This window comes from Haliaeetus leucocephalus, unplaced genomic scaffold, assembly GCF_000737465.1.
Source record: "Haliaeetus leucocephalus isolate CR32 unplaced genomic scaffold, Haliaeetus_leucocephalus-4.0 Scaffold395, whole genome shotgun sequence".
Taxonomy (NCBI): Eukaryota; Metazoa; Chordata; class Aves; order Accipitriformes; family Accipitridae; genus Haliaeetus; species Haliaeetus leucocephalus.
In genome coordinates, this window is record NW_010972831.1 from 1,120,413 (window position 1) to 1,136,113 (window position 15,701).

At 37.4% G+C, this 15,701-nt stretch overlaps 1 protein-coding gene across 1 annotated transcript in view; it reads right to left on the reverse strand.

The window, feature by feature from the left end:
- RABEP1 (rabaptin, RAB GTPase binding effector protein 1) overlaps positions 1-14,523 on the reverse strand; it is a 31,246-nt gene extending 16,723 nt beyond the window's left edge. Inside the window, exons 1-5 of the mRNA XM_010573521.1 lie at positions 14,144-14,523; positions 11,785-11,988; positions 10,367-10,527; positions 3,829-3,948; positions 691-826 (exon numbers count right to left, since the gene is read on the reverse strand). Coding sequence (XP_010571823.1) covers positions 691-826; positions 3,829-3,948; positions 10,367-10,527; positions 11,785-11,917 — 550 coding nt within the window. The 5' untranslated portion in view covers positions 11,918-11,988; positions 14,144-14,523. The remainder of the gene's footprint in view (positions 1-690; positions 827-3,828; positions 3,949-10,366; positions 10,528-11,784; positions 11,989-14,143) is intronic.
- Between the last annotated feature and the right edge of the window lie 1,178 nt (positions 14,524-15,701).

A 15,701-nucleotide genomic window follows, 5' to 3' on the forward strand; every position in this document is an offset into this window, starting at 1 on the left:
TAATCATTGCTCTAATCAAGAACAGTCAGGCTTTGTTCAACAACTATTTAGGATGAAATAAGACATTTCCTTAATTCCCAAACTTGGCTTTTGATTAGGGATGTATTACTGACAGTTTAAGATACTCTAATTAGAAGACTAATGCCTTAACTTCATTCATGAATTCTAATAGTTTCTTTTTTTAGTGCTGGTTTCAAAGGACTGTCTTCTATGTCCCTATTTATTTCAACAGGAGGTTCCATTTTTCATTCCTCTACAGTGATTCTGTGCTGTACTGACATGCATGTACATTTATTCATCCATTCCACCACCAGGCATTCAGAATTGACATACCTCAGGGAGACGTATCAATACATTGTGGAAATAACACTCATAATTGTACACAAATAAAAGACACAAGTAAAATCACTTTAATAAGAAGGAAACTTGCAATACTATAAGAACTTAGCAGAAATTCAATAGCATCCCTCAAGAGAATGAATGGCTCTGCTATTTTTCTCCATCATGAAAGAACTCCACATTCAACTCTGTAAACTTTTTAAGGGCTCTCACATTTAAAAGCACTGCTTCCTCCTCCCACAATTTCTTTAAATCCAATTCAAATAAGAAATCAGAAAAGAATGAACAACTATGTTGTTTTTTTGCATCCTTAACGTTAAATAGTCAAAAGGATTGTTATTAAATAGGTACCTTCATGCAGTTCTTTCCGCAACTTCTCTGCATCTTCTTGCAGGACTGACTTTTGTGTGTTGAGAACAGCCACATACATCTCTAAGTCTGTCCTACATGACTTCTCAGCTTCCAAATAATGGTTCAGTTCTTTAACCTGAATAAAAAGAGGGAAATCTACCATCACAGTGGGGGAACACTCTCAGGCATTTCCTTTTTGTTAGGCATTATAGTGTGGCCTGTTTGGCTAATGTACAGGTGCTGAAGGACAAGTTTATTTCTAGAAATCACAAATATTCAACTACCAGTGTGCAAGCAGTACTTGTATTCATTTCTGAATAAATTACTCATTAGAATTCTGCTAAGTCAAACATATTGGTATATCATAGTTGTAACAGCTGGATCACAACAGCAGCGGCACTGAGCACAGAGATGGTAGAGGCAAATATCTAAGAAGAGCAGGCAATGAAGCAATCCTTTAATCAGTGCTGATAAGCCAACAACTAAGCAGGATGTGGAGATGGTTCAAAATAGAGTAATAATAGTAGTCAGAAAACATGACTATGAGGCAAGCTTGAATTAAACCAGGGATGGTAAGCCTAAGAAGATAGAAAACTTGGGGACAGACAAGAAAACAGGCATTCAAACCCATGAAAGACTGCTACAAAAAGAAAGGAAAATCTGTCAAATGAAAAGTAATAACATCAAAAAAGACTGAAGAAATATACTAGGATTTTTTTCTTCTTTTTTGTTTTTTAAATAGCAAAGCTAAAGAAGAACTGGAACGAACATCCTGCAGAGACTGCAGAATCTCCAGTGAGAACCTTTTAAGACAGGGTAATATAAATACCTGTCAAACACAATGCTTGTAGAAATGGATCCCATCTTGGAGCAAGGAACGGGTTGAATGATTTCTTTATGGCACTATTCAGTTTTATAGTTTGCTGAGTCAGGAATCACAGGAGTTTTTATTTTAAAGGAAACAAAAGCCTTCGGGCAATTCCTAACTGGCTCCACAGAGCTGCTGTTCATCTTCCTCAACACGGTATGGGAGCCACAGACACTGACTCAGAGTTCAAGACAGCCCTTAGGCTTTAACTTGCCATTGATGGCAGGGACAGCTTCTCCTGCCCTAGGATACCAACTTTTCTATCTGCTAGGATTTTAGCCTTTGAAATAGAAAAATCTGACTCCCAGAGAATAGCCCTCGGGAAGGATGGAGGGGGGGAGAGGGAGAGAAAAGAAACACATTTGTTTCACTAATCCAACTAAATACTCCACACTGAGAAACAAAATTACATGACTCAAGCAGATCTGAGGGATTTCATCATGACCAACAGAAAAGCCAAATATACTGCTCATTCTGCACATCAGTCCTCATACCTGTCTAGTAATATAAATCATGTAAATAATACCTCACATTTTTATAGCGCCATAGATTAAAGTACTTTTAACAGCTTACTAAGTTTGTGCTTAAACATCTCCTTGCTAGATAGAAAACAGCAATTCTTTCCCATTAAGCTAAAAAAGGTGACTTGAAATAGGACTATCGGCAACTTCAGACAGAAGGGATAATGAAATGGAAGTGACCAGAGGTAAGAATCAAGGGCCTAAGTTATTTTCTTTGGTAAGAATCACCATCTAAAGTGAGACTTCTTTAAAAACAATCCCCCAATAAACTGGAAGCATGGATAAAGTGATTATTCTCTTTTTTTCCAAGAGATGCGTGCTTGTGTTTTACTCATCTCATAGAATGCCATGCTCAGATTTTAGAGGACTGACAAAGACACCAACACAATTCCTGGTCCTGAAACCCTATCAATTTTACTCAGGCCTTGCCTGTAAGGAAAGAGGGAGACAAGAACAACCTATGATTTTTAAAACCAAATTCAGAAAAGTTCTAAGAAAAGTTCTAGACTACTCTTAAGAATAGAAGAAAAGATAAAAAGGAGAGAAAAAAAAAAAGCATTCTGAAAGCAAGGAAGCAAGCAAGAAGAGAAGGTTCATGTTTCCTCATCTTCCCCAAATTCATCCTGGCAATAGAAAGGAAGTGTTATTTGCATCAAGAGAAAAAGCAGAACTACCTGGAGAACTATTATTCCTAGGAACATTTCAATCTCAAAAATTTGACCTATAAAGCACAAAGAATCTCTGAAGAAGGAAAACACTCAAGCATGGACTCTCAATCTAGTACAATTTTTTTAGATTGTTAAATGAATTACACCATTCTCCTAAATCTCAAACAGACCTCCAAGTTGGGAAAAAAGGGGAAGGGGAAAAAAAAAAAAAAAAAAAAGAGAGAGAAAGAATTCTAGCAAGTGATGAACATCTATTTAAATGATTTAAATGAGAATACAGAAGACAAGGAAGGTATTTATTTATATGTCTTACAAAAATCCACATGGTAACCTATTCTGCAATTTCAGCCTATTTGACTTCCCAAGATGAAATACTTGTAACAGAAGACATCTTCATTTCTGTATAAAACAGTACAGTAAATGCAACTATCTTGCAGTGATGTAGATATTATTTACCCTTCACAGCTGATGAGAGAGTTCAACAGGGGTTCTGACACAACTGAAGAATACAAGATTGCTAGATAAATCACTCACATTTATTTCTTGACAGCAATGACCAGTACCCCTTTCTATGAATCTGAGATCTGCTTAAATTTTAAGATATAAAAATTCTGATGATATTGCCTCAGTTTTATGCCCAGGATTAGAAAATGAAATATAGCAGATGCTGGATGGAAGTAGATTAAAAGAATTCTGCCAAATGCAAATCTTTCTTTGCCTGCAAGCATGACAACAATCTAAAGGCCAGGCTGTTGGAGAGGTGCAAAGCACTTATTTTTCTAGAGCTTTTTCTTTTTTTATTACAAGTAGACCTGAAGCCATGAAATTTAAGCTAAGCATAGATCACACGCACGCACGCACACACACGCGCGCGCATATGTAACACAACCCTCAAAACAGAAAGATGGGAAAACATATATAGGCCAAATATGTTATTTGAGCTACAGGAGGAAAGATGTATTGCGCATGAAGAGTTTCACAACACACCTTTTTCTCTCTTACAAAATTTTACTTTACTTATCTGCATCAAACTAGCACAATGCAAGATATAAATTAGGGTACGGTTACAATTCCACCTCACCTTTGATGCTTCTAACTCTTTTATTTTTTCTTCAGCTCCTGTCAATTTCTCCTTTAGTGCTGCAATCTCTTTCTCCATAGGCATCACAACCGAACGCAGCTTCTCAGCATCTTCCTGGGCCTGAAGTTAACACAATAAATTATGAATAACACATTATCATAGTTTTCACCACAACAGTTTCCATTATCAGAGACATCTGGAGAAAATGTCTACGCCAACAAAAATAGCTGACTAAACTTCCACTTTCAATACTCGCCTTATTGCTATTTATTTAGTTCAGTGGTCCTCTCTACGACAACAGGCCGATACTACTCCATTCACAAAATGTAGCTAAATTTTAAATCCATGTATGGATTAAGCCATGAATATCTGTTTTTAAAGAGAATGTTAGTAAATCTATCAATCTTGATACTTGAGAGAAAATTTACGGACCAGGCGTTTCAAAATACGTACACTTTTCTGTTATTAAAGGCCTAACTGTCCTGCAACTTGCTGCCACATAGCACATAAAAAAAAAAGTGTAACACAAGAACTGCATGGTGAGTTATTGGCCATTCATTTACTCATGAACTTAACAGAAAAAGGATCTGCACAGTAATGCATAGTGTAGCTTTGTTCTGTTTTGGAAGACCATTTTTCAACTTTAAATTATTACGGATGTAGCATCAGGTTTGGGTGTTACTGTACTAAATATTTCAAAACTATATACAGATAATTTATCAAACGTCCATGATTTTTTCAAAAAGTAGTTCTGAAAAAGACCAAAGCAGGATAACAGAATGAGAAGACTGATATGGGGGGCGTTGGGGGTGGGGAGTGAAGAGAAAGAGCCAGGCAAATATAGCAAGAATTAAAATGAGAGTGTTCAGTGTTCAAATTCAGAATTGCACATGGCAAAGAGTAGCCCCAACTTCCCCATTTCTTAAATGCTCTGGCTTTCCCTCATGGATGCACTAAAAACTTCCCAAGTGAAAGTAACAGCTCCCATAGACTCTACAACAGCAAGCAGAATGCCTAAATATTCACCACAGTAAAATTCTTCAAGCCGTGAAGAATTTAAGCAACCTAATTTGGTTTGTTTTATGTATGAAGGCTCAGAATGCTCAATTGTTCTCTGTCTTCTACTGGAGGAACTCAGCAGGGGAGGGAAGGCAGAGAACAGTGTCCCAAAGCCGAAGTTTCAAAAGATGACACTTTTCCTAACCTGATCAGCAAAGACAGCCGCTAAAAGATAACATTCATGTCTTGTTTTAAATCTAGACTAGAATGCAGGTCCTAGGGGCTACTCATTTGACTTTCAGTTTCTGGTAAGCTTATTGACAACTGTATTCTGAGCAAGACTTTCAGGAAGAAAAATAGACAATATTTTTAACCATTGAAGCTTTCTAAACTTAAAATGAATAGACAAAATAAAATAATGTTGCAATACCTGTCAATTATACAACTGCTACCAGGCCCTTGGGCTCTAAAAAGCTTTAAAGAAAACTCTATAGACAAAACAAAATTAAATTTCTTCATGTTCCATTCACTTCTGCTACATTTTGCCACTGCTAGTTTGCTTGTCCAAAGAGTGCAAATAAAATCAGCAAGGAAAGCGAGGGACATCACATGACGCAGTGAATTCAATACCAGGGACATGTGACGGTGTCACATGTACATACATACCCTGTCACTTGCAGCCAGCAACTCATCAGTCACATTTTTTTGAAGAGATGGGAGCAAGAGTTCAACTTCAAAGATTGCTTTATATTTTATTTATTGTATCAGTTCTATTCATTTAATGCTACCTATAGCTGGCTCATATGGACTAAAGAGAGCCCAACATTTTTAAGACTGCTGAATAAGTTTTTTCCTAATTATTCATGATAACTGCAGGAATATTTCATCACCAGTCTGATTTCACATGGTTCAACACTGAATACAGAGCAACAAATGCATCCATGTTGGAACCAACCAGTTCAGAGAAACAGAAAGTTCTCTGAAAGCAAAATCATATTTGTTGAACAGCAACCAACTGGAAAGACAAAAGTGTATCAAATCCCACATGACAGAAAAATTGCTCTAGCTTTTACTGCTTGGTAGACAGAGCTGAAGTTTGACACTATGGTTGCAACATATTGCAAATGTTTCCTTTAAAAAAAAGGGCTGGGGGGGGTGAAGGTAAGAGGGGGTTAGGATCCATATTAAAGCTCAGTATGATACTGAACTAAACACTCAGAATTAGCCTTTATCTGCTAACAAAATGAGTGCTGGTCACTGGGTCTGCCTTTGAAGGTAAAGTATAATTACCAAGATGCCCAAGTTGAGGTTGAAGTTCCCACTCAAACTTTTAATGAAATATCTACCCTGTCGAAAAATGCTACATAACGATACTGTCACATGTGGCAAGAGGTGCCACAGCACCACATTTCCTGTATTAAAAGGCGTTATTCAGACTCTTCCAGAGGTGTGATCCTTAAAATGTTTATTTCCTTCAAACTTTTTGCCAAACTAATTTGACTGCCAAAGACTAAGGTTTTACACCTTATCAGCTTGTATTTACTCGTGAGCTAATTAAAAACAAAGCACCCAAACCACTTCTGCCCCAGCAAAACCTGCTTCCCCCAGCACAGCAGCTGAAGAACACGCTGCAAGGGATCTTCAGATACAGAGTGAAGATGACACGACAGAACATGCTAAAAATGAGTCCAAGCCACTACACAAAACATTGCATTGCTAGCCTGAACGTCCTTTACTGTTACTCTAACCAACATTTTCAGAATAAAAACCTGGCTAGAGAAATCTCAGGCATTACTGTACCTGAATTTGTTCCTTAAAAACAAGACAAGCAGAAAACACAGACACAATTTGAGAATCTCTCTTTAAAGTAGGAGTAAACCATTCAAAGTTCCTCTAAATCTATTCCGCTGTTCTTTATCATTACCAACAAAAGCAGCTTACTGTGCATCAGATGTTATGGCCAACTCTGTCACAGAAATCAGATTACTCCCCCCTTCCAATTTCCCCTCTTCTGACTAGTAAGCACACTTCATAACAGGCGGTTTGTCCTTTCTTGCTCTCTCTATATGCAAAATAACCTGTTCTGCAGATTTCTGCTACTCAGAGTTTGACACAACTGTGCTAAGAGGAGTCTTTATAGTCATCACAGCTCCAACAGCAAACCAGATCATTTCCTGAATGGAAAATGAGGTCTGAATAAAAAGGGACTAGCCAAATTTTGCCAGTGGGCAGGACTGATTCCCACCAAGTCATTGTCCAGAGGGAGCCCAGTCATTCCCAGGCAGAGAACTTGCATGGAAGTACATGCTGCTATAGCTAGACTGCTTTTAGCATCTGTGATAACAAAAAACCCAAAACCTATCTGGTATTACAACGAACAGGAAGATAAAGAGATTTTTACAAATCACCAATACATTTTCTGAAAGATGAATCACTAGGTAAGCATGCTTATCATTAGAACAAAGTATTTACCTTTTTTGAGTTGGCAAGGGAGATTTATAGAAAATCCACAAAGTTTTCAGCACAGATTTCTTAGAAATCATTGCTTTATGATAAAAATCACAGAACACACAAGTTTTCTACAGAGATTTGGCAATTTGCAACTTGAAATATATTTACATGGAAAAGCAAAACAGCTGCTTGAAGACAAGTGCATGTGTTCCACCAGACACACTCTTTCTGACAAGAGGATGCTCAAGAATACCAAATGCCAGGTTTGCAGGCTAGACTTGGATACCTCTGGCGACCTAGTCACAGTCTAGTAAATACAGCTCAAAATAATATGCTTATCAAAACATTACCCACCCACTCTAAGCGATCCCAAACCAGGATAAAAAACATGCACACTGGAAGCCTGATAAGCACACATACCAAAACTGTACAGTCAACCAAATAAATAAACTTTAAATTCAAAGACATATTTACAGAATTTGGAGCAACATTTGTTATCTACCCCTCATCTCTTTCAGAGGAAAAAGTATGCAGACAACAAGCATAATCATTAGCAATTACATGGACACAGTATCAAATTTCACTGATTTTCTTTGTAGTTTAAAATGGATTCTATAGCCAAATTGAACACAACTGAACTGAGATATTATCCAGTCAAGAGAGCCAAGAAGGTTAGCGTCCTGGACTGAAACATATGGCTTGTAATCTTTTCTCTTCTCCGTCCATCCTTCTCACCTCACCTCTCATTGAGAATGCTACACAATGGTATGGTTTTCTGCTAGTTTTAAGAAATGTGATATATTATATGCTGGTACAGCATCTACTTACAACCCAGAGAGCAAAGTACTTTTTTTCTTTTTCACTCTTTTGAGATGTTTGGAGATTCCTTAGAACTGGCTAGAAGATTAAGATATTTTTTTAAAACTTTCCAAGTTTATGCCTTAAAGTAAAATAAATCCATCCTTATAATGGAGCATATAAAGATGGAGGACAAATACAACATTGTTGGCTGGAAATGCCATTTTGCGTAAGGAATTGATCACAAGTCTTCAAACAGCACATCCCAACTGATCAAGAAAACTCCTCCTTTCACACTGACTGCTGAGGCACAAATATTCATTATTTTGCTAACCAAACACAGCTTTTTATGGGCTTGGGATTTGCTCATTTGTTTTTAGGTAAAATTGAACATCCTTTTCCTAATTGTGGTCTAATTCTTAGTCTCCTTGAGGAAAAAACTCACAGGTTTGATGGCAAAGAAGATTAAAAAACCCATGCAAAGCAGTTTAAGCAATTATTTCAAGCTGCACTCTGAAGACTACATTTCCCCCTCCCCCTCCTATTACATAAAGTACATGTTCCTCTGCTTTACAGGCCTATAAAGCTGTCCAAGCTCATATGAATCAGAGATTAATAAACCAATCACCTTTTCCTTTAGGATCACAAGGGATATTTATTTCCCTTTTAAAGGAGTATAGTTGAAAATGCTATTTATCTGCTATACTAAACTTCTAAATGCTAACTTGCACATAGTAAAGCCACTAAGCGTGGGTGAGCTGCACTGTCATTTGAGCTACTTGCAACTCCAACTGTTACATGATCAGTACGTTCAGACTAAAAAAATAAAAGCGCTGAGATTTTAGTTATTGCAAAGACTCTCTCAGTCAAGAGAGATCATTTTCCGAAAATTCTTATTGACAGTTTGTTGGTAATGCACTGCCGGGAGTTTTACACTATGAACTCTGCATCTTCTGGGTTGTTTCTACAAGATTCACCACACTGATTCAATTTTGAACCTTCCTTACAGCTTCGACCAAAGTCTTTTTTTCTCTTAATAGGGCTAAAACCTTCTCTTAAAAACAGTTTATGTCTTAAAACTCCAGTGGCAGTAATTCTGTAGTCAGAACATTGGCAAATAGGCTTTACGATGACTCCTACCTTTATAAATCAGGAGTATATGAAGAGCAGTCTAACTGAATACCAAACAGCAATTATGCAACTACAACTAGCAACATTCAAGAATCTCTTTATAAGTCTCAGGAAAAGAATTCCAATTTGCAACACTAATACTGATTGCTTGTTACAACATAGTAAAAATAGGTAAAATACTTATTATGTGAAATGTTTGTGATATTCAATACTGCATTTCTTCTGTTGACAGCAAGCAGAAACAAGGAAATGCAGTGATGTGGCAGATTATCAGATGTTAGTCTATTCTTTTATTGAATATAGGATCATTTATTACACTAAAATTGTCTTAGAATACCTTGAACACTACTGTAAACCTGCTGAGAAGACAAATTCACTTAAATGCAAGTTTTTACAATATGATAAACAAGATCTTAAAACATTCATCTGTTACAACAGATTCAGTTTCCTGCCTGCCTGAAAGAGAAATACACCAAATCTTCAAACTCAAAAAAAAATAAAAAAAATAAATTTCAAACTGAACACAAGGCACCTCAATCTACTTCTATGAACTCTTCTAAGTCACAGATCTTTGATCAACAACAAAATCTTTCCAAGCTCCAGGGCAAATATCTTTCATCATCTAGAGCCTGTTGTTTTGTGACAGCAAGGTTCTGTATTTCCTAGGAAGCCAGTAGTACTGTGTTGCACAAACATGGCTTACCTTAAAGAAAGACGAAAGACATTTTAGATATAGTGCCCATTAAAAACCTCAAAAGAAGTTTGTAAGATCTGAGAAAAGGAATAAAGGTGCAGAAGTGTAAAGTAAACTATAAATCTGCAGCCAAACCAGAAAAATCTAAAAGGGGCTTTACTTGAGCTCATTTGACATTATGACAAGAGACTTTACAAGGCCTCCTGCTTTTACAAGCTGAAGGCCAAACCTTACCATCTTCTCAGGTGCAATCCTCTTACTGAATCCACATAATCAGGCACAATACCTTTATGGATTCAAATGCAGGATTAGGTCATGATGACTTCCATGAACAAAGAGCTGAAAGTTGGCAGAACGAGGCTATGTGTATTTCTGAGGAATTATAGCAGGCCGTAGAAATGAACTCATGCATAACAACACAAGTGTATCTTGAAACAGAAATTGAAGAACTAGATTTCAATGTACCTTTTTCATTTCATTTTCTAGGTTTTCTTCCTCTTGACCTTCAGACAATCGCCGCCTTAACTCAGCTATTTCACGTTCCACATTTTCTCGATATTGATTCCACTGAGCTCGCTCTTGCTCCAACCTGTGATGATACTGGAGCTCATAGTCACGAACAGTCTCTACAAAACAGCATTTTCAAAACTTATTTTCCATGTAAGTTAAAGAACAGAGCTTTAGGAGCTCCATCTCTAATCAGTCAGTAATTTATCACAATTGATCAAAACTAGGACAACAGTGAACTCTTCCTTCCTCTCTCCTCCCTTTTGACTCTTCACCCAAAAACCAACTACATTAAGCAAAACATCCAAAGGAACTGCATCTCAATTTGTACCATCACTAGAACAAAACAAGCAAGCCCCCAAAACCATCTAACTCCTAATTTCAAAATAATGTACATGTCTAACATCCTATTTGACAGCATATTTTGTACCTCAAAGCACATACAAACTTCCAAAACCCTACTCATCTACTCCAAAACGCAAAGGAACTAGAACTTCTCACATAGCTTTCATTTCCCTATTATTACTACTACCCCTTCAGGTAAGGGGCTGTCTTTGTTTACATACAGACAGCAGCTGGCACAACTGAGCCTTCATCTAGGTTCATGTATCTCTGTAGATCATAAATAAACAGAAATTTGTGTACTGAATATACATGAAGATTTGTCTTCTCTGGGGGAAAAGCATAATCAGTTGATGGAAAAACTCCCGTCAGCCAACAGGCTGTGGGCTCAGGATACTGTGAATCCTGTTTGTGAACCTTTAAGAAAACAGCCAGTTATGGCAACAGTTTGTCCCCAGTTTACATCCTGCATGTTGTTCCTTGCACATAGTTTGTCTCAGAAACATCAACAGCTGTGTGACATGCAAACATAACAAATATTATCTCAGAACTATCAAGAAGAAGGAAAAAAAAAAAAAAAAGACCCACAACCGATGCATGTTCAGTCACTAGCCTGGGGAAAAGTCCATGTGATGGCACTGGAGGGACACTGAGCTGTCTGACAGCAGAACTATGTTTACACAGAAGAAAAGAGAATCATGCTGTCAGTCTAAAGCTGTTTTCAGACTTGTCAAATTACATGCATTATACTCATCTTCATGGAAGGATGAAGTATCACAAAAATGCTTTGCATATATGTGGGAGCTCCCATTTCCACAATTCCTTCTAAATTCTATCCTCATAGTAACAGAAAAGAATCACCAAGCTCCTTTTCACAAACTTAGGAACTACACTTCATCCGTCACTTCTGTAGCCCAGTTTTGCCAAGCCATGAAAAGCAGCTATCCATATCCTGTGCAAGGGCAGGCACAAATCACTAAACGCATACTAAAGAGGTGCCTGATCTTAGCGGTAGCAGCTTGCCGGGTTGTTACCTTTCATAATAGCTTGTAGTGAAGCTACTTCTTCTTGCCACTGTCTCTTCACCTCATCGATAGCTTCCTGCTTTGTATTCTCAGATACAGTAGCTATAGCTTTGATGTTCTCCATTTCAGCATGGGCTTCCATCAGCTGGGTCCGCAGTTGTCCCAGATCATCTTGGGCTGCTTGGAGCACTGCATTTTGTCTTTTCAGGTCCTCTGAAAAGAAGTATTATTTACATTTAGCTTGATTAATAAATTCAATCTGTACTTCAATCAAAGTATCCATTGTTGCTATGGCAAAGAACAGTACTCTAACAACGGGATGAAGGAAGCACTGATGCTAAAGCATCTACCCATAACAACCAAACAAATGTTAGCAGGTATCTTTAGGGAATATTATTTCTTGACTTTGCTTGCCCTTGCCTTTTATTAAAAAAGTACCTTCTCATGGATGCAGCCACAAAGCAGACACTGTAGATATAACCTATGAATCGATATACCTGATGAAAGTGAACTGTGCTTTTAATTAGTTCGTTATTATTTAACTCATTCTGGTAAAGAATCTGGAACAGATAAGAACAGACAGGAAGCCAGTTCTTGCCCCATTTTTGGCACCAACTTGGTCCCGAATTTGGATGGAACACTTCCTTGAACAGAAACACTCCGGGACCACTACATGGAGCCCATGTAAGAAAACTATGCAGCCTAATTTGCTCTTTACCATGGCTTTGCTAAAACTGAGCTTCTACTAAAAAAAGGGATACATTCAATGGAATATCCACTACTTCTCTAATTGTTGCAACTATAAACAGAAATTAAACCAATTTTACATTATCCTCCTGAGTTTTCAGTTAATCTGAAGCAAAAAGCTCTGGAAGATATATATATATAAAAAATACAATTAATTCCGAAAGCACTAACACAAAATATAGTTTTATGCCCATATAGCTTATTTCAGTGGCAATCACTTTTAGCAGAAACATCTGGCCAGTGTACAACAAACACCAAGCTATGTCCATGTATTTCCCTCAATATCAAAAAGCTTAATCAATCCTGGTGCCCAACACCTTACCCCTTGATAGAGAATATGGAACCCAGAACTAATTGGGTACTCAAAAGGCCATTAATCCTCATGTAAAAAAAACCAAGACCCTGTGGCATTTATATTACTTAGTTCTCAAATGACAGTATTAAGGATGGGTTGCAACAGTCCCAATGTACACTTAGGAAAGGGTCTTGGAGAACAGGGAGGGCAAAAAAGCTTTGGCAGGGGCCGGGGTAGGGGGGAGAGAAAAGAAAAGTAATTGCTTGTATATTCTCCTCTGGTATCCTTTCACTTCAGTACATGTGAAACCTGGATTTTTTTTTTCCCCTCATCACTATTTTTATTTTCTATTTTTCAACTGTTCTGAAAAGGGAGAATTATTGCTGATCTCATCAGTAGTGTCTTGTATCTTAAATTTCCTTTCATCTAGCTTCTAGAAATACAAAGAAACAGGCCTTCTGTATGATCTGATCTTCATTATGCCTGTTGTATTTCTGCCCTCATAAGCTTATAGAAGCAGCTGCAGTCTTAATGCATTATTTTTTGGCTCTACTTTCATATGTTAAGGACAGGAAAATCATCAGGATTAGAAATAAATCAATTTTGCTCTCAGAACAACAGCTATCTCTAGTCTCCAAATCTTCATCAGATATTTGAGCTCAAATGGTTCAAATTTTCCTATAAAGAATGTTATTGAAATGGATGCCCTTGGCTGGTATTAAAACTTTTATAATGTTTGTCTGCTTACATTCTACCTCAGATCGAAATTTAAGACAAATTAATACTACATAAAAAAAGCTAGTCACAAAGTACAAACAGCATACTATCTAGACTATGCCTTTCCACTTACCAGATCAGCTGCTGAGAGAACAAGCACACCATGACTTCAGAAAGTTAGAATTAAAACTCAGTGGCGGTGTTTCTGAGTGTACATCAAGTTGCTCTGCTAACTCCTAACCAGGCAGGCAAATCTTTAAATTTAATTCTAAAAATTCATTCTAGGAAGCTAAATAGCCACCTACTGAATTTTACTCTCTGCTTGTCTCTTCTGTTATTATATCTGTTTAAAAGACTACTGTCATTTTTCCATTTTTGGCAAATCAGACAACAACGGCTTAACCCACTAGCCATGCTGAATATGCAGTCAACTATCCCAGCAGAAAACCCCCTTAAATCCTAATTATCCTTAACAAAAAAAAAAGCATGTGGTGTGCAAGGGTAAATGGGGAATAGTAGTTGGCATTACAAAGGTTATTCTTCATACGGGGATTAACTGAAGATGAAGTTTTATAAACTTCAGAATAATTCCAAGAATTGAGACCTTACCTTCCTTAGCCAAGTATAACTCCTTAAATTTTGCTCTCTTTTGATTAAATTCTTGCTCAAGTTGCTGCTTTGTGCGCAGAAATTCTGCATTGACCTTTTCCAATTCTGCTACTCGCTGTAGAAGAGCAACTAAAAATAAAACAGAAGATAAGGTATGTCACTAACAGTGAAGGCATCCCATTCTGTAAGTTTGAGGTTTGGGGCTTATTCTTTTAAAAATATCTTTACTCATTAGCTCAGATGTTGCCCCATGATATACCAGGACAACTAGTGAGAGTCCTTTAAGCAACAAAGGAAGATAAGTTAAGTTTTCTAGACTGTAGCACCAAATTGTAATTAGACATCTTCACAGCACTAGAGGTGCATGTGGCAGGGAATTCTGTAGAAAACAATCAATTTCTCAAAGAAAACCAAAATTTTCTATATACAATGAAGGAAGAAATGGAAAAAAAACCAGCACCAGAATTATTTCTATTGGTGCTTCTTTCCAAAAGACTGGGAATTTAGTCACGAGGCACAGGAACAGTGTCTGAAGGCTGAGCAACAAAGCTCCAAGTTCTCAAAGGCTATGGTCAAAGAAAACTAAGTGACAGCTGCTCAGCTAACAACTAAAGCACAGAAAAACCCGTAAGCTAAAAATTAGATGCCATTATCTTTCCCGTCTTCAGTTCTGCACGTTCACCAAAAGAAGGTAAAACAGACTACAGAGAAGTTTGCCAGAAGATGACCACAATCTATAGAGAAATAACTGATCATAAGATCAGACCCTCCTCATTTCCAGCACGTAAAAATCCTCAAGGGCGCACACACATCACACTATTTTCCAGTATTTACCACAGTAGCAGTTGATCTGGTGGCGCAACAAAAGAGGGAACTGTAGGAAGTCCACAAAGCACCTAAAGATTGTTACTATACGGTTATTATTGGAAAAAACACAATACCATTGTATGATGCTATAAAGATCATGTAATATTCATCTTCATGTGCAATCTTAACTTCTCTGCACCTCAAGAAGTATAGGTCTGGTTTAGGTGCCAGACAGTTTCATATTGCACACCTCAGAATTCAAATATGAAACAGAAACAAAAGACAGATGAGCTAGAACAAAATCCATCTCCATGCTGTAATCCACTGGGCAAATAATGTTCCTCTACACAATTCTCTATCTGTTCTGCAAAAGCATTTTATGGACATGTTCCAACTGTCATGCAAAGCTGAATCACTTCTTTTCAGTTATAGCCTCTATACAGCACAGACTAGATACATACAATATTGATCCATCAGAAGTGCTTACTTATCACACCCAACACACTTCCCACCAAAAGCAAGTAGTGAAAACACAGTACAAAGGCTACACGACTTCAGCAGCAAACATTTATCCTTACAGACAGCTGGAATCAGATCTAGAGCTTGCAGTGGTAAAACACTGGATGGTCAATGCCATTGAGATTGGGTGAGTTATATTTCTTTTTAGTACCAGATGACTTAGAGTACGAGCAGACACAAACAAAAGGACCTTTTAAAAGCACAGGTATGTTTTACTGATTGCTGGTTATGA